This window comes from Micropterus dolomieu, linkage group LG05, assembly GCF_021292245.1.
Source record: "Micropterus dolomieu isolate WLL.071019.BEF.003 ecotype Adirondacks linkage group LG05, ASM2129224v1, whole genome shotgun sequence".
Classification (NCBI taxonomy): Eukaryota; Metazoa; Chordata; class Actinopteri; order Centrarchiformes; family Centrarchidae; genus Micropterus; species Micropterus dolomieu.
Window position 1 is genome coordinate 9,120,405 of NC_060154.1, and position 17,157 is coordinate 9,137,561.

The window sequence follows — 17,157 nt, forward strand, 5'->3', positions numbered from 1 at the left end:
CATTTCAGTTAATTCTGTCAATTTAAAGAAACGCTAGCAGTGCGTATAATGTAATACTGCACTTAAGATTATACTAAGTGATAAATGTGGTAGGTTACTTTTGTATGTAAATATAGAGAATATGTTTTACTTAACAATTGTGGTCGCTAGTAAGATTGATTCATTATGTTGACTTGGTGTGTGATGATCTGTGCTTAGGTCCAGTAGAAATCACCTCAGCTGAGCTCAGTCATGCAGGACGCTACATGTGCACAGCCAAGAATGCTGCAGGCTCCACCCATCGCCACGTGCAGCTCACAGTGCAGGGTAAGAACATCCTGAGAAACAACTGACTGTTGTTTGGAAGCTGTGGAGAGTGCAACAAGCCAAAACCATTCATTATTCATAGCTTAGATGCTTTTCATATCATAGTTAGGATTCTGATTGACAAACTCATGTCCATTCATTTGGTTTAGCATTTAATTAAAAGAATCTTTGCGTACAATCAAATATATTTGATGAATGTAGCCTGCAATATTGCTGAGTTCAGTCATGCAGGTTAGGTTCTAGTTTTCGTCATTCACCCATAGGTCTCTCAGCTGAACATACCTGTTTCTGCTCCACATAGAGATGCCATGAATTGAATTGAATTGAATTGAATTGAAAATGAATCCATTACAACCATATTTTTTTTTAGATGTTTCTGAGCATCATTCTTTTCTCATCCCTCCCCTCAGAGCTCCCAGTGATCCAGCCTCATCCGTCCACCCTGGATGTGATCCTGAATAACCATGTCACTCTGCCCTGCAGGGCCACAGGCTTGCCCAGACCCACCATCACCTGGCAGAAGGAGGGCATCAATATACCCACCACAAGTAATTAATCCTGTCTGTGTGTGTGTGTGTAATATACCCACCACAAGTAATTAATCCTGTCCTTATGTTTGTGTGTGTGTGTGTGTTTGTGTGTGTGTGTGTGTGTGTGTGTGTGTGTGTGTGTGTTTGTGTGTGTTTCAGTAATCATAATCAGTCATAACATCATGTCTCTTGCTTCATGCCAGGTGGAAGTTTCACAGTGCTGCCTAATGGAAGTCTGCAGATCTCTAAGGCCTCTGTGTCAGACTCTGGAACATACATATGTGTGGCTCAAAACCCTGCAGGTACTGCACTGGGAAAGACCAAACTCAGAGTGCAAGGTAGGGAACACACTCGGGTAATGGTAACATTAACAGATGCATTATGTAATATTCAGTAGTTGTGTACAGGGATGTAAGAAGAACGCCTTTCAGTTGATTGTAATCCTGTATTAAATGCTACTTCCATAGAATAGTTGTTTTTTTTTATTGTGTTTAAACATCAAATGTAGTACACAAATCTCTGGTAGAGTTGACTGTCTGATTAGTCTAAAATATTCCCCTTATCCTAATAGGTAAGGTTACAAGTTCCAACATGCACCCTCTCCAGTCACACTTATTTTGCTAATGATGTCAATAAGATTTCTTTTTTACGTGTCCTGCAGTTCCTCCAGTGATCAGCTCAGAGACTCAAAAGTACCAGGCACCTGTGGACTCCTCTGTGACACTGCAGTGCCAAGCTGACGGCTCCCCTCCCCCCTCTGTCACATGGCATAAAGACGGGCAGCCGCTGACTGAATCTGTACGCCAGCGGGTGCTCAGTTCAGGATCCCTGCAGATCGCCTTCATCCAGCCAAGTGATACTGGACGATACACTTGCACTGCTGCCAATGCAGCGGGCACTGTCAGCCTCGAGATGAGACTCACTGTACAGAGTAAGTTACAGTCAATGCAGTATTTTAAACCACATCACTATGTTTGTGATGTTACACATAGTTTGCATAAAATTTTGCTTTTGGTTGTCCTTTATGTTGTGTCTCCGTAGTACATTAGATAAGTATGACACTCTAACAATAGATTTATGTTGATGGTTGCTGTTTTTGGTTGATACAGAATTTAACTGAATGTGATACATTGATATCTAAAAACCATATTTCACATAAAACCTGAACTGACATTTCTTATTGCAAAGGTAAGATTGCTACTTGGCCCTATCTGCAATCTGTGATTGCAAGAAAGCTAAAAGAAGGATGCCTTCTCCATTTTGTGGTGTACAACATTTTCCCTTTTGTGCCATAAAGCGGTCTAGCGAATTTGCCTTGAAATGTAAACTGTAGTGTACAGGGCATTAGGGACTGTATATTACTATACTATATTACTATATTGTATATTTTATAAAAACAAAACTAGACTAATGCTTTTAGAATGATTGCAATAGTGACAAATGATACCTCCTGCCTTTGCAGTCCCACCTTCCATTCGTGCTGGTGAGCAGGAGGTAGCAGTGGTGGAAAACAGTCAGGCTCAGCTAGTGTGTGTAGCGGAAGGGGTCCCTCAGCCCACTTTGTCCTGGGAGATGGACGGTAATCCCCTCATTGAAAGCACAGGGGAGTACACAATTCTGCCATCTGGAGAGCTGGTAATAGACATGGCTCAGGTAAGAGAAACAAAGAAAAACAACACATCTTTCTTTTTGTTAAAGGTACATTGTGTAAGTTTTAGTGATATCTAGAGTTGCAAATTGCACCCCCCCTCCCCTATCCAAGCAAGTTGTATAGCTACGGTGCCTGAGACAGGACAAAAGATGTCCTCTGTGAGATAGCAGAGAGATTTCTTTAGATAGATATATTAAGAAGTTATATATACTTAATTATTCAGTAAAAACATATGTTTGTTTTTTATTTATTATTATTATTATTATTATTATTTATTATTGTTGTTAATTGTTCATTAATAAACAACAGCCACATCAAGAAATGAAGTGCTACATGATGTCTCATACTCCTGTAATACAGTATTTTACAACTTGGGAGGGTTGGCACATCTGGACTGAAATACCAAAGAAAATGACATCTCACATCTCAGAAACACTGTCACATCTAGTGCATCAAGTATGGCCACTGACAGATAACAGGAAAATGTAAGCCTCACTGTTTCTGCACCACAGTCCATTATAAACCACATAATACATGAAATTTACAAATGCATTGTCAGGTGAGGATCAAGGCCTATGTAGATAAAAATTGCTCATTCTAAGGTAATAAAAACATAATGGTTCATTATGTAAGGTCTTTATACACCACTGAAAACATAGTTGTGGATATTATATTGCATTTCTGTCAGTGAATCCTCAGAAATATTACACACTGAACCTTTAATGTCTGATTGGTGGACAGTGAAATTTCCTTGTAGTCATTAGGTGGGGATGGTTCCATCCAGATTGTTAAGTGTTCTACTACCAGTAGTGTGTGCTGTGTGGCACACGCTAAGCTTGTGTGCTTCAAAATGATGCATCAAAAGATTTTTTTATATATATGCTCTCACTCTCTTCTCCTCCGTCGTATTAGCCTGATGATGCAGGCAGGTATACCTGTGTTGCCACAAATGCAGTAGGACAGGACAGTCGGACAGTGTCCCTGTCTGTTCATACTCAACCTGTCTTCACTGAGCTTCTCAGAGATGTAGCCCTCAACAAAGGAGAGCGCCTCCTGCTGGCCTGTGGAGTCAGTGGCATCCCCCCACCTAGAATCACATGGGCCTTCAACAACAACAATATCCCAGGTACATAGTGAGATTGAGTTATAAAATCAAAAATATATCCCCAAAAATCCATCAGAGCAGCTTTACAGCTGTGTCATATATAAGAATTAAACTACTCTTTTACTGCCATTTGTTATTGCTTTAGTTCACTACGATCACATGAACGGCCACAGTGAGCTGGTGATAGAGCGTGTGAGCAAAGACAACTCTGGCACCTACACATGCGTGGCAGAAAACAACGTAGGAACCATCAAGTCACTGGGCTTTGTCTATGTCAAAGGTAAAACCATGCGAAACTACTTAATGTTCGTATTAACATGTAACTCACAACACAACCCTAAGTGATGTGTCCATAATGTCTAAGCAAGTTCTGCTGGCTTACTCCAGAGCCTCCTATCATTGATGGGGATGTTCACTCCAACCGTATTGAGCCTCTGGGTGGTAATGCCATCTTGAATTGTGAGGTTCGGGGAGACCCACTGCCCTCCATCCGGTGGAGCAAGAATGGAATAAACATCCAGATCAGCAACCGCATCCGTCAGCTGGACAACGGCTCTCTAGCCATCTATGGCACAGTGGTAGGAAAACACATGAGACTGAGAACTCTTAGTATAAATCTCTGTTGATATAATAATAATAATAATAATAATGTTGATAAAAGAGCACTGGTGGCTCAATAGTCTAAGAAAGATACCATGTCTTGAAAGTAATTTCATTTATAAAGTTTATATACATCTTGGAAGTTATTTCTTAGTATGATAACAAACTTTATTTTCATTAAATGTTATACAGAGTGAAGATTCAGGCAACTACATGTGTGTGGCAACAAATGATGCTGGGGTGGTGGAAAGGAGTGTCACGCTTACCCTGCAGAGTAAGTGTCTACCTTCTCTGTATCAGTCCTACATGTGTTTTCCATTATACCTGCATTTGCTACAAGAACAAAATGTGAAAGTTATTATAACCTGAAAGAGTACTCCAGTGATTTAGTATTAGACCTAAAACAATTATCAGGGGTTATTTTCTTTGTGCTCCCCATGTCTATCAGTTTTGATGTGTGAAGTCCGTCTCCTTTAAATATCACTTGGATCTGGCCTTCTTCCAGGTGCACCAACCATCATAGTGGAGCCAGTGGACACTGTGGTGGATGCTGGCACCACAGTTATGATCAACTGTCAGGCACAGGGTGAGCCCACCCCCACAATAGAGTGGTCCCGCCAGGGCCGCCCCCTGCTGGGCAACAGCCGCTTCTCCACCCTGTCCAACAGTTCCCTCAGGATCAGCAGTGTTCAAAAGGAGGACACAGCTGAATATGAATGTGTGGCCAGAAATTTGCTAGGATCAGTGCTAGTCAGGGTCACTCTTACTGTAAAAGGTGAGCTTGACATATTTTTGAGTCAACTTCAATTTTAACGTTTAACAAATGTAGTTCAAATGAACAACATCTTCAAGATTGCATTATTTCTTTAACTGCAAAGGGAACTTTTTCACTATGACAGACAAAAAAAGTATTCTTCCTTTTCTGTGTCCTCCTCAGTGTAGAAAGAAGAAAGCAAAATAATCATCTAAATTGACCAAATGGCTAAAGACATGTTGTGTTAATGTGCATTCATTTGTTTTCCAGTTCATGGGGGCTACTCAGAGTGGGCAGAGTGGGGTCCCTGCAGTGTGTCCTGTGCTGTCGGGTTCCAGAAGAGGTTGAGACATTGTAACAATCCTCTACCTGCCAATGGAGGGCGTCACTGTGCAGGATCAGACACAGAGACACGTAGTTGTCAGGGAAAGCCCTGTCCAGGTGAGAGTGCTTCAATCACAGGCAGATGATTCAGTATGTTCTCTCAGAACTTGCAAAGGAGACTGTCTGCAAATGGCGTATGTGGTAACAAAAGCTGCGTTTCGACCAAAGGAACTATACGCCAGAACTAGGAACCTTTAGAGGAACTCACTGTTTTTCCACTGGAGGGACCAGGGTCTAAATGTAGTTCTGGGGTCTTTATTTTACCCCCCAAAAAGTCCCTGCTCGGTGGGTAGTACTTTCCGAAAGTACCGGTACTTTGGGGGGGTGGGGATTGCCTTGCAGTGACTGTGGGCGAGTAGAGGCTACTGGCTTTAACTGGAGAATGTTTCTCTACGACTGCACGTCGTGCAGCGGTGTGTTTACGCTAAATACTGGGTCCTAAGTTGTTGTTTTAAGTTTTTACACAGAGCCAAAGTCGGTCTCCTCCTCTCCAAAACAAGCGGAACAGCTGATTACAGCAGGTAATTAAGCTCGCTAAACATCACGGTGCTCCGACATTCAGGTGACACAGAAGTGAGTCCTGCCGTTCTCGTCGCTGGAAATGTTTTAATAACATTTTATTTTTGTGTTGCTTTCTCAGTGCTGGAGTTATTTTAAGAACTTGATGGTTTTATCCTGTTTGTTATCCATACAAGCCTCGCCAATGTCTGTCTGAGATCGTATGTCGGCATTACATTTATAGCTGGGAAATATCAGCCAGCTGCAGCGGTGTGTTTACAGTGAACAGCTGATGGAGTTACGCTAAATACTGGGTCGTTGTTGCTTTCTCTGTGCTGGAGTTATTTTAAGAACTTTATGGCTTTATCCATTTGTTTGTTTGGCTACTATTAAATGTGTAACAAACTTTGTCGTGTGTCTCTTTATTATAGCTCCCATACAAAAAAGCTTTAATAATGGTCAAGCAAAGCCTATAGTTTTTCATTATGTTCCAGTCAAATCTGATGTTAATTTATAAATGTTGCTCATGGATAGTGGTTACAAATATTGATGCCTGTGCATTGCTTTGTATGGCTACAGCCTATGTCAGCTGGTTAATTTGCCTAATCTTCGCAGGTCTTTAGACCACGCTGGAAACGCGCACAACAATGGGCTGAAGGAACCTTTTAGTTCGTTGAAAAGAGATCTGGGGACTTAAAAGTCCCCGGTACCTTTGGTTGAAAAGCGGCTGAAGTCTGTACCTTTTTCTCCACAGTGAATGGTATCTGGTCAGAGTGGTCTGTCTGGGAGGAATGTTCTCGTACCTGTGGTCGGGGAAACAGAACCAGGGTCCGGACCTGCAGTAACCCTCCAGCACAGCATGGAGGCAGGCCTTGTGAAGGGAAGGCAGTGGAGGTCATCATGTGCAGTGTCAGACCTTGTCCAGGTGAGGAACCAAATATGTTTTCTGTAAAGTCAGTAGAAGACTGTTGGTTCTATGAATGGGTGGCATGAGGAGATTCAACTGGCAGGAATGCGTAACTGATCGCACCTGGATGTCCCATGCAGTAGAAACAGTTACCTAAAAATCAAACCTAAAATTTTTTGGGTGTAAATCATACTGAGCAAAGTAAGAACTTATCCTTCAATACAGTACTTGAGGAAATGTACTACTTACTTTCCACCACTGAGCCTAAATATGTGACTGTAGGCCTGTACTTTATGTATTGACTATCTGTTTTTGCTCCTGCAGTGGCAGGTAACTGGGGGTCTTGGCAACCATGGAGCCCGTGCAGTGAGACCTGTGGTAAGGGTATGCAGTCCAGAATCCGGCTGTGCAACAACCCTCCTCCAGCATTTGATGGGCCACAGTGTGAGGGCTCAGACACACAAACACAAGTGTGCAAGGAGACACCTTGTCCTGGTGAGGGCTCAGGGATTTTAGTCCGTGTATGTTTATCCATATCCATATGTCTATGGATACAAGAGTCATTGCTAAATCAGGTTTGAAATAAGTATTATGGCTTTTCTCATTTCCCAAATTTGTGCCTTCTCGCCTCCTCGATCCTCGATCCTTGAGCCTGTGACCCAAAAATCTATCTCAACACGCCATCTTGAAGGACATCTCTTCCTAAAATGCACCTGGAGGAGCGAGGATCGAGGAGGCTTGCTGAAGAAGCTATAAGAGAGCATACACCGATGTATCCTTTGCAGAAGTCTTTTCAACCGCTGTGACATTTAAAAGAGGCGTGACATGCAGACCAACCCATGGCTGGAGCAGTACTCCTGTTGTATTCATAAGTTGTATTAGTTAAGCCTGTTTAAAACGTTCCAATGCACAATCAAACGTTCTGCCATTCATCGTTTGTGTAGCGCCTCATAAAGTTTTTCTAACCGCATTCCTTAATGTCATTTCACTTTGATGTCACTAATGTTGTTGAATGTGATGTGCGGATGGGCTGCAGGATTGTAAAAATGAACACTGAATAGTGGCTGGCTGGGCGAAGCGTCTCCCCAGAGACGTTGTGCGCATTTACGCATGAGCCACAGCAACATAAATTAATATTTAAATTACCCAACGTGCCAACAGGTTTGGTTGTAATGTTTATTCATGTTCTGTGTTCTTTTACACATCCAAAAGGTCTCACACACAGTCCAGGTTCATACAGTGAATCTGTTTGGAGTAAAGCAGCTGTCCTCCTGATCAATCCTGCACTCCATCAGAGCGTCTAAACATGGATTATAGAAGCTAAAAGTTTTTGTCCCACGACATTTGCTGTGACTTTACTGCACAGATGGAAACATTTAGTCTGTTAGTCTTCCGTTAATGTCCAAGCTGATCCGCGCATCACACCAATTCAGCTGCTATAATCGTGACAAAACAGAGCAAACAGCTGATGACATTATTAGGCTGTAATATCAACCAGAGCATTCAGCAGTGATCTGCTCTGTTTCATGTTGTAATAATAGGTGCCCATGTAGTCTGCACATGTCATTCCAACAGTAGAGTCCTTCGATGACAATTTTAATTGGGGCTATATGAGATAAATGTTACTGTGTCATTTGGTAAAGGGACTGATGATGAAACTCTCACCTCATCAGGCTGAGGGCTGAAATGATCTCCTGTTTTCAGGCAAAAGCGCACCGCCAAAAAAAAGTTACTGTATTTCTGTGTAGTGAATGATTAGGCTGCTGTAATCTGTGACTGTCCAACAGAAGCTATCATGTTTATTGGAACCTCGAGATGTGTTATAATATTGACATACACGTTTTTGGATGGTGAAGATATGATCTGTAGCCTTTAGTGCCAAAAGCTGGTCTGCTTATCTGACATCATATTGAGATCACAGCTCAAACAGTGGACAGATGATGCAGCTGTGCAACATCGCTTTAAAATGACTGCTCCGAGGAAGGGACATCTCATTTCATTAAATGCCTGTTTTCTAGACTCTTCTCTCCTCGCGTCTCCTCCTCGACTCCTTGATGCTCAAATCTCGGGTGGGAGGGACTAAGACGAGAAATCAAGGATCGAGGGGTTTTGGGAATTTGGGAAATGAGAAAGGCCCTAAGTCTAAATCTAAGTGACTGATGTTCCTGCTCTTTCTTGTGCCCTCCAGTGGATGGGAAGTGGTCATCCTGGGTGAGCTGGGGTGCCTGTAGTGTTTCATGTGGAGGCGGGACCAGACAGAGGACACGCCTCTGTGCCAGCCCCGCCCCTCAGCATGGTGGCAGGCAGTGTGAAGGCAACGATGTGCAAATTGACTTCTGTAATAGCGACCCCTGCCCCAGTGAGTCATATTAATTGTTTTTGTTCTTACTGGTTAAATTGTACAAATGCAGCATCTTTTTCTTTATAGGGAAATATGGGGGGAAAATGTCTGTCTTGGGTCTCGGATTTTTCCCAGTAACATATTTTCTCTTTTGGCTTATCTCTTGTCTTTTTCTGACATTTTGACTTTCTTTATGTCAGTCAGCGGTAACTGGGGTCCATGGACTAGCTGGGGCAGCTGCAGCAAGACGTGTAATGGAGGTCAGATGAGACGCTACAGGTCATGTGACAACCCCAGACCTGCTAATGGTGGGAGAGCATGTGCAGGTGCAGATACACAGTTACAGAGATGCAGCACATCCAACTGTCCTGGTGAGTCAGCATGTTTAAGACTGTGTCAGGGGTAAGGGATAGAGATGCTCTTTCATGTGCATAAAATGCACTTGAAATAATGGCTGTAAATGCCCTAAATAAATAGAACAAACATGTTTCTGCATTTCACATTGAATTTACAGTGGTTAGGGGGAGCAACATGGGACAAAGAGAAAAAAATCTGCACACACCCTGAAAGATGGCAGTGTCTTCTCTTCTGTGTGCTGAAGCATATGGGAAACATATGTGAAATGTTTCTTTATTTTTTAATTAAAAAGAAAACCTCAGTAATTCAACTTTTTAAGGTATCTCAAAAAAGGGTTAGGGTTTGCCTCTAAAACTCAGATTATAAGGCAATTAACAACTCCCTGCTGTATGCCCGTTGTTTGATGATTTGTGTTTTAATGTGTGAACTTTGTATTTGGGGTATATCGTTGCAGTTGATGGTACCTGGGGTTCATGGCAGCCATGGGGAGAATGCTCTGCTTCCTGTGGGGGTGGACAGAGCACACGTGTCCGTCTCTGTAATAATCCGTCTCCTAGCAACAGTGGTCGACCGTGTCCAGGAGACTCCTCTCAGCTGTCCCGGTGTAACACTCAGGCCTGCCCAGGTATGGTGTTTTATATATTGTGTGTAAGTGTGCAGTTGAGTGCAGCACAGTATTCTTAAATACTATCTCTTTTGTCAGGTGGTCCCCAGAAGGCAAGAGGAAGCATCATAGGGAACATCAATGATATTGAGTTTGGCATTGCTATCCTCAATGCCACCATCACAGACAGCCAGACTGGTGGCAGAATTGTCAAGGCCACTATTACTAATGTACCAAGGACATTAGGTCAGTTTTCCAACAGTTTCATATGTTTAAATCTTCTACTTTTAGATGTGATGTGCACCAAATAATACCAGCCTCCATGTAACTAGTGCACATAAGTTGTTACACTCTTTTTCTACCTTTTTTAATTTCAAGGTCCTGCAATGAGAAAGCTCATCTCAATCCTGAACCCCATCTACTGGACAACTGCACAGGAAATAGGAGAGGCTGTCAACGGCTACACGCTAACAGGAGGCATCTTTAGGCGAGAGACACAGGTGGAGTTTGCCACAGGTAAAATTGGACAAGCCCTTGTGTGTCCATATTATTACTACCACGTGAGCTATTTATATAAATGTACATAGTGGGTTCAATCTGGTGCTTGTGGGCTGTTAATCAAATAGTGAAAATATTGACTGAGGATTGTGGATGGGAATAATCTTAGTAGGTTGACAAACGTCTGTGGTGTAATTGGATCTTGGTAGGTGAGATCCTGAGGATGACCCACATTGCCAGAGGCCTGGACTCAGATGGAGCATTGTTACTGGACATCGTAGTGAATGGACACATCCTGCAGCTGCCCTCACATGCTGACATCAGCATCAAGGTAAATAAATAAGCTGCGCAGATTATTAGACTTTGTGGCCTATTGGTAGGTATATTTATTACTTAGTTTAAATCAGATTGCATCTTGTATAAAACCTTAGCAAAATGAGTAAAAACCAAACATTATGAGGCGAACAAATGCTGTCATTTCATATATTTTCAAATTTTAGTTTACTACAAATCACTTTACACACCCATTACAGTATAGACGATTTCTAGTAAATTAGCTAAAACATTGTCAAAATAATTATAAGCTGCCTCACAAGTGCACTTTGTTTGATTTAGGACTACACAGAGGACTACATCCAGACAGGCCCAGGCCAGCTGTACGCTCTGTCCACCCGCATGTTCAGCATCGACAGGGAGAGTGTGCCCTACTCCTGGAACCACACCATCTCCTATGACCTGTCCAAGGGCAAGATGCCCTACCTCGTAGAGATGTTGCGTGCCATATCCATCAGCGCTCACTACAACCCCCTGGAGGAGGTGTTAGAATATAGCATCCAAGCTAGTATCACCAAGGGTAAGAATAGTCATCTGTAAAAGGTCTGAATTTAGGAATAATATTTAACTCTAATATTAAATAACAAATTTAATGTTTCCAGGAGATCGCAGTAACCAGTGTCCCCAGGGATTCACTCTGGTATCTGCTGGGCCCTACTGTGCAGGTAATGTTTAGAAGTACAGTTAAACAACATATAATCTTTGGTTAATAATAGTGAAATGTACAGTTGAAAATCTACTAAAAAAGTTGCTTTAAAGACACACAGTCAATTGGTAAGTACCTGATTTAATAGCTCACCTAAGTACATCCAAAGCAAAAATCTGTTGTTACTGGACATCGTAGTGAATGGAACAATGTAGTTTGTTTATATATCATTCATGTCCTGCAGATGAGAACGAGTGTGAGGTCAGGAACCCCTGTTCTCATGCCTGCCACAATGCCATGGGCACCTACTACTGCTCGTGTCCACAGGGCCTCACCATCTCAGCTGACGGCAGGACCTGTCAGGGTATACAACTCACAAATACACACACCCAGCTGTTCTGAGTCAGTGCTGTCAGCATTATTAATACACAAACAACTCATTGTTTAAATAAGTCACTGCTCTTCATTGTCACAGACATTGATGAGTGCTCACTAGGTGGGAACGTGTGCCATGATGGGCAGGACTGTGAGAACACAATTGGCTCTTACCGATGTGTCATGCGTTGTGGCCGCGGCTTCAGGAGAACAGCTGATGGTCTCAGCTGCACAGGTACACAAACAAGCTTTATTGATCAGCTAAGCATTTGTTGAGAGTGTTGCTGACATGAAACTTTTCAAAGTTGTCTTCTTTGTTGCTTAGATGTGAACGAGTGCCAGGAGTCCAATCCATGCAATCAACACTGTTTGAACACGATTGGTAGCTACCGATGCGCCTGCGAGCCAGGCTTTCAACTCAGGAACAGACGATGTATAGGTGAGACAGTTACACATTTCCATATAATGCTATTTTTTTACTTTATATAATTTTATTGCTTGAAATAACACGGTCACATGCTCTAACCTAAAATAATTTCCTTGAAGAAAATTTGACCCCTTCTCTTCTCTCTCGCTCATCATCCCAGATATAAATGAGTGCAGACAAAGGGTTTGTCGATCAGATCAGCAGTGTAAAAACACACGAGGTGGTTACACCTGTATTGACTTGTGCCCCAATGGCATGACTAAAGGTGGCAATGGGACATGTGTAGGTGAGTATTCACCAACATATAGTATTTCTTGATTTCCAGGGAGTATAAGTACATATATATATTTTTTTTATTTAAAAAAAAAGTAATTTGACTGAAGGAAATTTTAGCTTTGCACCATGATTTACTTCTGTATCCTTTGTGGCTTGCTGTAGACATTGATGAGTGCAGAGATGGCACTCATCAGTGCAGATACAATCAGATCTGTGAGAATACAAGAGGCAGCTACCATTGCACCTGCCCACGTGGCTACAGGTCTCAGGGAGTGGGAAGGCCCTGTCTCGGTATGTACATCCTTTTTGTCTCTCATATTCAGCCCCTTATTAGGCAAAACATAAGGCAAACACAATCCAATATTTCATTACATTCGAAGGGTTTTATTTGCAGTGGAAAGACAGGTGATACTTCCACTTGCTAATGTATAATTGTGTTTAGCTGAGGATATTTGCCAGACATTAAACATTTTATGCACTGCTCTTCCTTACACTTGCCATCAGCTTGCTTGCTTCTGCCAGCATACTTCTCTGTTTGTGTCAGTGACTCACTCCTGTCGAAAGTCTAAAATAACTCTGCTGTCATCTGCAATGTAGCTCAGACATTCTGCCAGTGCTTGCTTCCGTTTCTATAATGCTGCAATTAAAACTCATAAGATTAAATGTGAAGACCTTGCAAAAATTAAATGCATGGTATCAGGTCCTCTACAGCTCTAGGTTGATGCTATGTCTACTTAGGAGTCAGAGAGAGGACTAAAGAGGAAGGGAAACTGAAAATAAATGTGTTTGACACATCAAACATAAAAAGACCAGCACCATGACCTCACAGCTCTGTGTGTCACTCTGTTTCTTTTCACTTCCTTCCAGTTCTTTCATTTCAAACTGTTATTCTTTGTGTTTGGATCTGGCTGTTCCCTGGAGTTGCTTTGTAATGGCATACCTTCACTGTTCCCTTTGTGACATCATTAACATTGTACGCTGACGTCTGTCTTTGTGACACACTTATCTGACATAAACATACCTGATATCAAATGTGAATTATATTTGATATCATTTCCACAGATTAAACCTTAACTTAACTGGATTCAGAATTAAAGTTGTTATCTTCAAGCATCACTTTTATTTGATATGAGAGGACATAATCGCAGTCTCTCATTAAATATATGTATTTATAGTCTCAATACATTTCTGTCTTAGGGACATGAACATGTATTGTTGTACAGTGAGGTAATTGACATATACGCTTTTCCCCCCCTTCATTCTCATCTCTCATCTTTCTCCTCTGTTTTCATGGCCCGCACCACTTCATTTGTTCATCCATCACCCTTTTCTGTTACTTCTGCATTATTTTTGCACCTTTTCCTCCTTCCATCCTTCTTTTCTATCACTCTGTCCTCTTGTCTTTTACTGGTGCTGGTCTTTCTTTGTGCTGAGGGCAGATATAAATGAGTGTGAGGGGCAGCCACGGCCCTGTGCCCACCAGTGCATCAACACGCCTGGCAGCTTCAAGTGCACCTGCCCGCCGGGACGCCACCTGCTGGGGGATGGCAAATCCTGTGCCGGTCTGGAGCGTCTGCCCAGTTATGAAAGTTACTCTTACGGCTACCGAGCGTCACAGTCCTCTCCAGAGCACAGCTCCTACCAGCAACTGTACCACAACTTGGCCTCTCAGAGCTACAACTCTCATGTAGCCACCATGAGGGGGCGCTACATGAGCCGGACTCACAGAGAGACTCCCATTCATTCATCACAGCAGGGCTTCCTCGCTTGTCTGCAGGGGTTTGAGTCCAGGGGTGGCCACTGCTTAGGTAACTATGGAGGACAGGCAGGGTCGAGATGAGGGAGAGATGAAAGTTAATAGAGAAGCTGCCTCTTTGCTTCACTGCTGCTCATGGGTTTGCTGTAAATATAGGATTATAAGCTTTAAACATGTGTCTTAATATATCATTTGTGTGCTCTGATTTCTCTATATCAATCTGAAGTTGTTTGTGCATGTGTGTGACACCAACAGACATTAATGAGTGTGAGCTGAGGGATGCCTGTCAGCATGAGTGTTTGAACACACCAGGAAGCCATAGGTGTCTCTGTCCTACTGGTTACCGCCTCACGACCAATGGCAAAACATGTCAAGGTGAGAACCACCATCTACTCCTTCAGTCATCATCATCATTTCATTATAGCACGTGCTGTAATAACGATAAGCTGCTTGCTGTATCTACAGATATAGACGAGTGCCTGGAACAGAACATCCAGTGTGGAGCAAACCAGATGTGCTTTAACATGAGAGGAAGTTACCAGTGTATTGACACACCTTGTCCACCAAACTACCAGAGGGATCAAGCCACAGGGTACACTTTCACAGAAATAACACTCAGTTAGGATGAACCCAATAAAGAGATCAAACGTGACATCCAAATATACCAAAATATTTGTTCAATCTAGGGTGATTTACAATTCTGGAGCAGTTTGTAATTTGTAAAACGTTTTAAATTTTAAAGGGTCAGTTCATAAGTTAATAAATTGGGAAACAAATGGTGCTCAGACTTTTGTCACCTCAGCAGAATCGAAAATGGTAAGAAATACTTTCAATGAAAACAGTTCATAACCAGATCGGTGGTTTGTCTGGAGTAACCTGGACACCATTCACTTTAATTATCATTATGTGGTGTTCATACATGAGTTAGATATATCCCAGGGCTAGCAACTGCACTTTTGGTTTGTAATTAATTCAAAATAAATCTTATATACAATAGGTGGAATTTCCCTTTGAGATTAATATAGTATTCTGTCAATCTATCTTAACTAAAACCTGCTGTCTATGTTGTAGGTTTTGCCTGAAGAACTGCCCACCAAATGACCTGGAGTGTGCACTGAGCCCTTACGCCCTGGAGTACAAACTGCTGTCGCTCCCCTTTGGCATTGCAGCCAACCAGGACCTCATCAGACTGGTGGCCTACACACAGGACGGAGTGATGCATCCGAGAACCACCTTCCTAGTGGTGGATGAGGACATCACGTTACCTTTTGCCCTGCGAGACGAGAACCTGAAAGGAGTGCTGTTCACCACACAGGCGCTACGAGAGCCCCACACGTACCGCATGAAGGTCCGAGCCCTCTCCTACAGTAAAGATGGGGGCATTGAGTACCAGACGACCTTCATCGTCTACATCGCCGTCTCTGCTTACCCCTATTGAGAGCACTTTAAAAGATGCAGGACAAAGGTGCGGTGATGAATTGTAAACCCCTACATGCAGCACCACTGAGATAAATGAGTGAGTTGGTGTGGTTTTGGAAAAAGTTACCACATCAGTAAACAAACTGAGAAAAAAAGACTTTGTCAGGACTTTTTTCAGTGATCTGTTTGATATTTTGCCTTGTTATTTCCCCCTGCCCCATGAGATTTATTTATAAGATCAACAAGATTTTGTTCCTTAAAGCCAAATCACGAGCACCACTAGCTCAGAAACCCTACTCAAGGAGTCTTAGCTAGCCTTTTATTTACATCTATTATTAACTTATTGGGAATTGCTTGAATAAGAAAAATGGGCAGTTCCGACCTTTGTTTAGCCCTTGCGGAGTTTTGACTGTTCAGATATGGTGCTCATTTTGGCAATAAAAAAACTTGACTGTCACATATTCTACATCCTCAGGTACAAGTGCAAATAGTCACATAGAAACCCTCTCCAATCATTACACTGATTACATCATCAATGTGCCATATTGCTCCAATAGTATCCAGTGATACCAAGATGTATTTTATTTTTATGACTTGTACATATGTTTTCTTTTCCTCATAATGTATTGTCATACTGTACTTACTGTATCCATTTTGTAATAAAACGTAATAAATGAATATACACTGAAATTAAGCTTACTGTATGTCTGCAGCACCACTGCATATTAAGCATGTCTCATCTGGGTTTATCAAACCTTTAAGAATTACACTCAAGAATGTTCCAAAGAGACAGTTTAGGAGTAAAAAGAAAACTGAGTGTGAGGAATAAGACAAACGTATCAATCTATTTAAAGCAAACTGTAAGAGTAACTCACAGGTGATATATCACTTTCATAAATAAATGACAATTATTCACTTGTATGCTCTGGAATAGCCAATCAGAGACAAGGATTTACACTATCTGCAATATTGTTTAAATTAATCCTTAAATTTTTTTGTATTTGTAACACAAATTTTAATCATAATGAGTCAATTTTATTTGTGTAATATCTCCAGTAGCAATTAACATGTTAAATTAACAATGACCTAATATATTTATAATGTATAAATATGTAAATAGGGGTTAAATAATGGGAAAGTGGCTTGAATGGAAACAATCCAAAATTTTGAATGTGAACATAAATGGGAAATGACTGCAAACAAAATGAATATAAACGTTATCCTTGTTGTTTGCAGCTGTGATAAATGCAAAAAAAGACAAGTGGTGTAACATCCAATCTTTAAATCAAATGCTAATAATAGCTAAAACTGCCTTATTCTGAATTTTGCATTTGCAAAGCTGCAGCAAACTCATTATTTATCAAGATCAATTTTATTTTGTACAGTCACA

The 17,157-nt window shown here is 41.7% G+C and overlaps 1 protein-coding gene across 1 annotated transcript in view; it reads left to right on the forward strand.

The window, feature by feature from the left end:
- Positions 1 to 16,457, forward strand: part of hmcn1 (hemicentin 1) — an 82,066-nt gene extending 65,609 nt beyond the window's left edge. Inside the window, exons 78-107 of the mRNA XM_046049979.1 lie at positions 199 to 306; positions 717 to 854; positions 1,040 to 1,174; positions 1,498 to 1,767; positions 2,299 to 2,489; positions 3,400 to 3,613; positions 3,738 to 3,872; positions 3,980 to 4,170; positions 4,385 to 4,466; positions 4,698 to 4,967; positions 5,217 to 5,387; positions 6,583 to 6,753; positions 7,060 to 7,230; positions 8,924 to 9,094; positions 9,277 to 9,447; positions 9,888 to 10,058; positions 10,137 to 10,283; positions 10,416 to 10,553; positions 10,745 to 10,866; positions 11,151 to 11,388; positions 11,471 to 11,533; positions 11,759 to 11,878; positions 11,990 to 12,124; positions 12,215 to 12,328; positions 12,477 to 12,602; positions 12,755 to 12,883; positions 14,032 to 14,400; positions 14,604 to 14,723; positions 14,814 to 14,940; positions 15,420 to 16,457. Coding sequence (XP_045905935.1) covers positions 199 to 306; positions 717 to 854; positions 1,040 to 1,174; positions 1,498 to 1,767; positions 2,299 to 2,489; positions 3,400 to 3,613; positions 3,738 to 3,872; positions 3,980 to 4,170; positions 4,385 to 4,466; positions 4,698 to 4,967; positions 5,217 to 5,387; positions 6,583 to 6,753; positions 7,060 to 7,230; positions 8,924 to 9,094; positions 9,277 to 9,447; positions 9,888 to 10,058; positions 10,137 to 10,283; positions 10,416 to 10,553; positions 10,745 to 10,866; positions 11,151 to 11,388; positions 11,471 to 11,533; positions 11,759 to 11,878; positions 11,990 to 12,124; positions 12,215 to 12,328; positions 12,477 to 12,602; positions 12,755 to 12,883; positions 14,032 to 14,400; positions 14,604 to 14,723; positions 14,814 to 14,940; positions 15,420 to 15,786 — 5,075 coding nt within the window. The 3' untranslated portion in view covers positions 15,787 to 16,457. The remainder of the gene's footprint in view (positions 1 to 198; positions 307 to 716; positions 855 to 1,039; positions 1,175 to 1,497; positions 1,768 to 2,298; positions 2,490 to 3,399; positions 3,614 to 3,737; positions 3,873 to 3,979; positions 4,171 to 4,384; positions 4,467 to 4,697; positions 4,968 to 5,216; positions 5,388 to 6,582; positions 6,754 to 7,059; positions 7,231 to 8,923; positions 9,095 to 9,276; positions 9,448 to 9,887; positions 10,059 to 10,136; positions 10,284 to 10,415; positions 10,554 to 10,744; positions 10,867 to 11,150; positions 11,389 to 11,470; positions 11,534 to 11,758; positions 11,879 to 11,989; positions 12,125 to 12,214; positions 12,329 to 12,476; positions 12,603 to 12,754; positions 12,884 to 14,031; positions 14,401 to 14,603; positions 14,724 to 14,813; positions 14,941 to 15,419) is intronic.
- The last annotated feature ends 700 nt before the right edge of the window (positions 16,458 to 17,157 follow it).